We start from the raw sequence: 9,236 nt of genomic DNA on the forward strand, positions 1-9,236 counted from the left end.
AATATTTTTTATAGAACTTATTACAAATGGAAAATATGTTTTTTTTTTTTTGGAGAATACTTGGAAAATACTTATTATAGTGTTAGTGATAAATCAAAATAAAACTAATATTATTTTAGGCACTAATTATAGTGTTATTATTTACTACTACCTAACATTTTGCAAAATTTCTCGACACCCTATTAAGAGTTGTGTTAGTACCACGTAACATGACAAATCTTTGTCAACCACAACTCGTCATGTGACGAGTTGTGGCATAAAATTGTACCCAATTATGTGGTTCTAACATAATTCTCCTATTAAAAAAAATAGAAAAAATAAAAATAAATAAAAGATAAGCACTTTCTTATACCAAACAAGTGATTTAGACTAAAAAAATAAAAATAATAATAATAATAATAATAAGAAGAAGAAACATCCGGATTCTTTCCATATACATGTACCCGTTACCCCTCCAAAGCGGATCCACGTCACACCCCAAAAAAGTTTCTTCCACACTTTCCCCACCTCAGATTCCAGCCTCCCAAACACCCTCTAAACCAACACCACCACCTAAAAATATAAATTTGCGTCAAATATATATATATTTTTCCAATCACACAAAACCCTTCTAAATCGTCCGCTGCTATGGTTTCCACAACTACACCTCCATACCCTCCACATTCACTTCTCTATCAACCACCCTAAAAGAAATTCGAACCGCCACCCAAAACCAAAACCAAAACCAAAACCAAAATCAAAGCCAAAAAAATGATGGTCTCAGTTTTCTTGGCTCTTTTCTTACCTTGTGTTGGGACGAGCGTGGTTTTCATCGTATACATCTGTCTCTTATGGTACGCCACCAGTTTCTCAGGCAACGGCAACGATTCAAGGTCACCGGAAAAGCCGGTCAAGAAAACTGGGTTATCGGAGTCAGAGCTAGAGAAGCTGCCTAAGGTTCCTGCGAAAGATTTGGTGTTGGGTACAGAGTGCGCTGTTTGTCTTGACGAGATTGAGAGTGAGCAACAGGCTAGACTGATTCCCGGTTGCAACCATGGGTTCCATGTTCAATGCGCAGACACTTGGCTCTCTAAGCATTCGGTTTGCCCTGTTTGTAGGACCAAGCTTGACCCTCAGTTCTTGAATGAATCCATTGAACCTGAAAATCCTTGTTAAGAAAACGGGAAAAAGCCGAAAAGACGTTACGTTTTTTTGGTTGGTTTTGGATTATGATATAAACTTTTGTAGTTTGTGGTTGCATCTGTGATCTTTAGTTTCTTTTTCCTTTTTTTTTTTTTTTTTTTTGACCAGATCTTAGTTGTTTATTCATAGCCTACTGGGCTATTTTTGGTTCTCAAATATCATTATTATTATTATTATTATTTATTTTTTTTTTTTGTTGATAAGAATTTTTTAGGTGTTCATCTGATGGGAATTTGTTTTCATGGCTGTTCTGGTTTTTAGGTACGCAGCAAACCTTTTTTTTTTTTTTTTTTTTAAGGCTAAAATTCAGTAACTACTTGATAATTGAATTAATGCCAACTAATTCCAACCAGTTCCAAGATATTTCAAAACTACAACTTGGTTCTTAAACACATACAAATAGTTAAATTGAAATTGACTAATACCAACCAGTTTCGAGACATTTCAAAAATGATAAATGGATCCTTAAAACATATATTAAAGGTCTGTTTGTATATCAGTTGTTGTTGAAAATATTGTAACGAAATAATTTTTAAATATGTAATAATATCGTGAAATCAAATTTTAATGAAAGTTTTACTAAGTGTTTAAGAACTAAATTAGTTAATTTTAAAATCGAGAAAATATAAACAGCTTTACAAGCCATATTTATTTTTACTATTTTACCTTTTTTTTTTTTTTTTCCTAAAAAAGCCTTTCATTTTTCAATTATATTATATTTTACACCATTTAAATAACTGGCCCCTGAACACCCCTTCAAAGTTGATTAAATTTTCTTTTTCGTGTTTTTGGGATCAACTATCAACGATATTGAAAACAAAATATAAAAAAGTGAAAAATTATAGTCATGATTCATGAAGAATGCGGTGGTCTTTTTTTTTTCTTTTTGTTTTTCACGAGTGAGAAACAAAGGTTGAGTATAACTGTATAAGAGTTGGCAGTTGTGCCATTATGGTGCTAATGTAACTCTGTAAGTATGTAACCACTTACTAATTAGACACAACTTATTAGCCACGTCAGCCTGATTAATTCTGACGAGAATTCAAAAGTAGTATACAACTAACCATAATTTATCACATAAAATAATTATAGCATATTCCTAAAATCCTTTACCAACAAGAAGTGGTCATTGGTGGCAAGCTGGCTGTGGCTAGACTTGTTGGAAAGCCAAACAAACCAAAAGCTGAGAAAACTAAAACAAATTCCAGGTGTGGTGGCCTCAGGGTATTCGATTTGGAAGTCTTTTTCTTTTATGGTTGGGAAGTGAATGAATGTAATTATTTATGTAAACAATTTTTAGGTATTTTCAAAACACACTAAGAATGATATTTTTTTTTTTTTTCACATTTATGGTAAAGTTTATTAATTAATTTTATAATGAAATCTATTATAAATATGACAAAAAAAAAAAAAAAAACCATTTTTTATAGTCCGTACAAATTTTCCTAGATTCCCTATTTGGAAAAAATTTCAGTTCCACTATGTGTCATCACTCATCACCAGTTTGACTGACAGTGTTAATTAGCGAGAGCCAGCTAGCAATCTTGATTGTTTAGCAAGCAAGCACGCGCGCAACGCAAGCAATGCTTTATTATGGTTAATATTAGTACTGCTTTTTCTCATCTGTCAGGGCCTCATGCACGGGGTCTAAAAATTGTACCAATACAAGTTTGCCACGCATGCACACTCTTTTTGAAAGAATTCAATTCATTTACCGACTACAACTTAACCACACGTCAACATCGTTTAGTGCTTATTTGCTTATTAGTATTTCTCTTTCATTGTGAGTAGAGATACAGTCATCATTTGTTTTTTTAAGAAACTGACACTATCAATCTACTTTAACCTTAATATAAAAATTATTTTTATATTAAGGGTTTATTTGGATATAATTTATTTTGTTAAAATTAAAAATTAAAAATTGAAAATACTGTAGTAAAATAATTTTTAAATGTGTGAATAGTATTATGAGACCTATTTTTAATGAAAAAGTTACTAAAAAGTGATATTTGTGGGTCTCATATACTGTTCACGGATCACAGGACTGATAAAAGTGACGAAAAAGCAGGAAAAATACAGCTACTGTTCATAAACAGTAGCCACTGTCCCCTGCTGCAGCTGACCAAAAAAGAAAAAAAAGAAAAGAAAAAAAAAAAACGCAACACAAAACGCAGACATGAGATTCATTGCTATCCAAACGTTCACTTACTTGCAAGAGTATGATCGTGTTTTGACTCAACAAAATGTTATAAGATTTTCATAATAAGTGAGTTGTCAATTTATTATAAATTAAAATAAAATAAAAGATATATATATATATATATATATATATATATATAAAATATAAAGACCCATCATAATTTGAAAAAAAAAATGATATCATAAAAATATTGTAAAATTTTGTTATATTCCTAAACTGTCTCATTAAGATCTCGTGCTTGAGAAAAAATAAATAAATATTTCTTTTTTTTAATAGGAAAAATATATTTCATGTGTCATACCAAACATAATTTTGTTTTGACATAAGTAATTTTAGCAAAAATCCCAACTTAAGACTACAATAATGGAAGAATGTGGATTTGCCGTACATGTTTTAAATAATAAAATGGCAGCCAAACTGGCAAATGTGCCTTTGCATTTACATGATTTGAAATAGATTTTTATGTGAGTTTAAACACCATTGGGGTTTAGCTTACTTTCCATACTTTTTAAAAAAGAATCTCATTTTATTTTAATGAGAGATTGTCATATCATCCACTAACTAAATAAAATGTGTTGATTAAAACTCATTACTATTTGTCATTATATATTTAAAACAAAAAGACATGTCCAGTTAAAAAGTACTGGAGATAAGACAAACCCCACCAATTGATGTTTTAGTTGGATAATAAAGAACACAATTATCAGAAAGTAACATCATATATTGAAATTCTATAAAAAAAAAAAAAAAAATTTCGTATGTAGCGTCTATGCATTTTTATAAACCTTTTTCTTTTGCTTTTTATTAAAAAAAAAAATTAGTCCACAATTTTTTTAATTATTATTTTTTACTCCAACAAATTTTTTGAATGTGCCAAAAGTCACAGTATGTCAACATAATCACATAAAAAAAAGAAACACTTTTTCTAACCTTTTCTCCACAAAAAAAAAAAGAAAAAGAAAAAAGAAAAAAAAGAGAAACACTTTATGAAGTAGGAATTTTCAATGGTTTCAGCAAGCCTAGGCCCATGTAAAGTGTACATCGACAACAAAGGCTTCATTTTGCACTTGGCACTCTCGAGCTTTTAACTATTGGCCCAGTGCAAGTCAAATGCTCATACAAACACGGCTCAATTAGACAGGTTCTAATTGGGCCCAAACGATTGAATCATTAGAATGAAGAATCTTGGGCTATAATCATATCTCAGACATCAAATGGCAGAACCGTATTTCCCCCTGGGGATTAAGATCAGGTGTAATTACTAGGATGTTGCACGGTGCAATAGGTTTAGATAGTTGAGACTAAAAATTGAAAAAGCAAAAAAACAACCTCTAATCTCAACTATTGAATAACAAAAATTATAAGATAAATTAAAGATAAAAAGTGGGGTGGTAAAAAATTGTTGTGAGAGGAAATGGGGTAATTGCACCCGTTATTAAAGAACGACAAACTAGATTAGTTATTTATTTATTCATTTAAATTAATAGAAGATTTTATTTAAAAGCGAACAAGTATAATCCCATCAAGAGTCTTGTAACTCAATTAGTCGGGACCTCTTAATGTATCTTTAACATCCAGAGTTTAAATCTCCCCTCCGTTGAAACTATCAAACTATCCCAAAAAAAAGAAAAGAAATAAAACTCCTGTTATCATATTTCGACAACATCTGAATATATGATTTGCTGATTACGAGTCCCCAAGGACCCCAACAAAAGAGTGACAATTTCAATGCTTTTTCTGGCTCTTTTATTTGTAAGTGTTCTGTTTCTGTTTAAACTTTAAAGGACAGGCTCGACTGCTGGTTCAAATTAGTAATCTGTGTAGTGAGGGTGTGAACTGGCCCAATGGCTCCCATTTAAGAAAGGGCTTTATTCAGGCAACAATATTCTGACTGAGGGGCCCAGTTACAGTGTTTAAGTGTAGCTGCTCCAAGGCCCAATAAAATCCACTTTCAGTAAAGGGGGTCCATCTCTGCTCTCATTCTATTTTTAATATTAACAAAATATATGCTGCACGCTTTAAGTAAATATATAAGTAATAAGTGTGTGTGTATGTATATATATATATATATATATATATATATATTGAAGTGTACTAATACAAGTTTGCCAAGCATGCACGCTCTTTTTGAAAGGAAAGGAAAATATAGCATTAACACCTGCTGACTAATAAGAAAGAATTCAATTCATTTACCGACTACAACTGAACCACACGTCAACATTGTTTAGTGCTTAATTGCTTATTAGTGGTTCTCTTTCATTGTGATTAGAGATACAGTCATCAATTTTTTTTTTTTTTTTTTTAAGAAACTGATACAGTTAATCTACTTTAGCCTCTCATTACTTCTATATTCACTACTTCCAACAAGATTATGATCGAGTTCTGACTCAACAAAATGTCATAATATTTTCATAACAAGTGAGTTGTCAATTTATTATAAATTAAAATAAAATTAAAGAAATATATATATATATATATTATATAAAGACCCATTATAACTGGAAAAACAATGATATCATAAAAATATTGTGAAATTTTTTTATATTCCTAAACTTTCTCATTAGGATCCCATGCTTGAGAAAAAATAAATAAATATATATATATTTTTTTTAATATAGGAAAAATATATTTCATGTGTCATACCAAACATAATTTCGTTTTGACATAAGTAATTTTAGTAATACTACAATAATGGAAGAATGTGGATTTGCATTATATTTTTTTAATAATAAAATGGCAGCCAAACAGGCAAATGTGCATTTGCATTTACATGATTTTAAATAGATTTTTATGTGAGTTTAAATACTAATTGATGTCTTGATCTGATAATAAAGAACACAATTATAAAAAACGGATATCATATGTTAAAACTCTATAAAAAAAATTGTATGTAACGTCTATGCATTTTTTATATACCTTTTTCTTTTTCTTTTTATTTAAAAAAATAGTCCACAATTTTTTTAAATATTATTATTTACCCCAAATTTTTTTTGAATGTACCAAAAGTCACAACATCTCAACATAATCACATAAAAAAGAGAGACACTTTTTCTAACCTTTTCTCCAGAAAAAGAAAAAAAGAAAAAAGAAACACTTTAAGAAGTGGGAATTTTCGATGGTTTCAGCAAATGGTTTTAGCAAGCCTAGGCCCACATAAAGTGTACATCGATAACAAAGGCTTCATTTTGCACTAGGCACTCTCGAACTTTTAACTAATGGCCCAGTGCAAGTCAAATGCTCACACAAGCACTGAGCAATTAGACAGGTTCTATTTGGGCCCAAACAATTGAATCATTAGAATGAAGAATCTTGGGCTATAATCATATCTCGGACATCAACTTTACCATCCAAATTTCCCCGCTTGGGATTGAGACCAGGTGCAATTATTAGGGTGTTGCATCTGATGCAATAGGTTTAGATGGTTGAGACTAAAAATTGGAAAAAATAACTTTTAATCTCAACTATTAAATAACAAATTAAAAAAAAAAAAATTAAAGTTAAAAAGTGGGAGTGGTAAAAAATTATTGTGAGAGAAAATGGGGTAATTGCACCCCGTATTGCACTGAAGACAAATCTTTACCGTATCTATTATTAGAGAACAATAGACTAGATAAGTTTTTATTTTTATTTTTATTTTTATAGAAGGTTTTATTTAAATACCAACAAGTATAATCGTGTTAAGAGTCTTGTAACTCAACTAATCGACACCTCTGGGTATGCCCTTAACATTCGGAATTCAAATCTCCCCTCCATTAAAACTATCAAATTATCCAAATATATATATATATATATATATATATATATATAACCCCTGTTATCATATTTTGATAACATCGGAATATATGATTTGCTGATTGCGAGTCCCCAACAAAAGAGTGACAATTACAATGCCTTTTCTGGCTCTTTTATTTGTAAGTTTTCTGTTTAAAGTTTAAACTTTAAAGGACAGGCTCGACTGCTGGTTCCAATTAGAAATCTGTGCAGTGAGGGTGTGAACTGGCCCAATGGCTCCCATTTAAGAAAGGGCTTTATTTAGGCAACAATATTCTGACTGAGGGGCCCAGTCACAGTGTTTAAGTGTAGGTGCTCCATGGCCCAATAAAATCCACTTTCAGTAAAGGAATCTGCTACAAAATTCGGGTCTATCTCTGCTCTCACTCTATTTTTAATATTAACAAAATATATGCTGCACGCTTTAAATAATTATATAAGTATGTATGTATATATATTGAAGTTCAAAGTTTACCATGTGAGAAGGCGAAATATATAACAATTGATGATGGGGAGTACATGATTTGTTCTTTCAAAAAATTTTCATTTAAAGTTGAGTTCATGTTAGACAATTTATTAAAAACGTAAATAAAGATAAAATGAATGCAGATTGTGTGTGTCCATCCATAATACAAGAGGTCCACAATTATGAGGAAGGAAGTCATGTATAGGAGATACTTTGAAAATCTCATGTATCGATAATTTGATAAATTGAACCTAAGTCAACGAATCCACCATCTGAATACCCGCATATGATCAAAATTGAGGTTGAAATAAAAAATAACATCTAACTAATAATATATTAATAACTAAAGAGGTGTAATTGTGCTGCTAATGTACTTGCTTGATAAAGAAGAACACGTTGTGTCGCTTAACTTCTTTTTTTCTTCTTTTTTTTTTTGAGAAAAATGATATTGCATTTCAATTAAGGGAGGCTTTTAAAATCAACTTAAAGTACATTAGTAACATTTAGTGAGGAAGGAAGTCATGTATAGGAGATACTTTGAAAATCTCATGTATCGATAATTTGATAAATTGAACCTAAGTCAACGAATCCACCATCTGAATACCCGCATATGATCAAAATTGAGGTTGAAATAAAAAATAACATCTAACTAATAATATATTAATAACTTAAGAGGTGTAATTGTGCTGCTAATGTACTTGCTTGATAAAGAAGAACACGTTGTGTCGCTTAACTTCTTTTTTTCTTCTTTTTTTTTTTTGAGAAAAATGATATTGCATTTCAATTAAGGGAGGCTTTTAAAATCAACTTAAAGTACATTAGTAACATTTAGTGATACATCTTCTATCCAAACATGTAAATGAGGGGAAGAAACTACTCATCTCACAAGCGAATGAACTACAGTGTTTTTTTTTTTTTTTTTTATACAAGATAGAATTTCTACTTTAATCTAATCTAAATGTATATATGTGTGAAGCTCCTTCTTAAAAACTTGAATTCCAGCCTTTACCTCCTACACCCTACAAGCATTTATACTTATGGAGTGATCACTGCACCAAGAGTACGCGGTAGTAACTTAAATACTGTTTATCTTTAGCGAGATGGCCAAAGTGAGATAGTGAGTAAGAGCCCGCTTTGAGAGCATTAATACGGATCTATGAGTCTCCTTCCAGGACGACCTGATTAAAACCTATTTCCATAGCTAGCTACAGAGCTCGTCTCATCACCAACGCCTCCACTTCAATGGCAGTGAAAGGGAGAAGGATTCTTTGGGAGAGAGAGACCATGACCTGCCCACTGTCATTCCTTTTTACGACCTCAATACCAGCACAATTTTCCTCTTGAAAAAGAGCACCGTCAAAATTGATCTTGTACTGGGAGCTTTCCGGTGGTTTCCAGCGTGTTGGTGGTCGTCCCACAGGTGAAACCGTGGACGTGTTGTGGAGTTTGAAGTCTCGCAATCTGTGTCATTTAACTACAAAATTCATCTAATACCATTTAGGTAAAGGAAATCATTCCATGTGTTGCCTAATTTAGTCTCGCCGGTGTAAACCATATTCATTAATGAAATAAAAGCTTTCACTATTCTCAGAATACATAAAATTGTTGTAATAGAAC

General features: G+C 31.2%; 1 protein-coding gene across 1 annotated transcript; it reads left to right on the forward strand.

The window, feature by feature from the left end:
- The first annotated feature begins 457 nt into the window (after window positions 1–457).
- On the forward strand, window positions 458–1,358 carry LOC126712464 (E3 ubiquitin-protein ligase ATL23). The gene has a single exon (XM_050411792.1). It carries the CDS (start codon window positions 751–753, stop codon window positions 1,153–1,155), a length of 405 nt encoding a protein of 134 aa, XP_050267749.1. The 5' UTR covers window positions 458–750; the 3' UTR covers window positions 1,156–1,358.
- The last annotated feature ends 7,878 nt before the right edge of the window (window positions 1,359–9,236 follow it).

This window comes from Quercus robur, chromosome 2 (genome assembly GCF_932294415.1).
Source record: "Quercus robur chromosome 2, dhQueRobu3.1, whole genome shotgun sequence".
Classification (NCBI taxonomy): domain Eukaryota; kingdom Viridiplantae; phylum Streptophyta; class Magnoliopsida; order Fagales; family Fagaceae; genus Quercus; species Quercus robur.

Coding starts and splice junctions, on each gene's coding strand:
- LOC126712464 (XM_050411792.1), top strand. CDS start 751: ATGATGGTCTCAGTTTTCTTGGCTCTTTTCTTACCTTGTGTTGGGACG.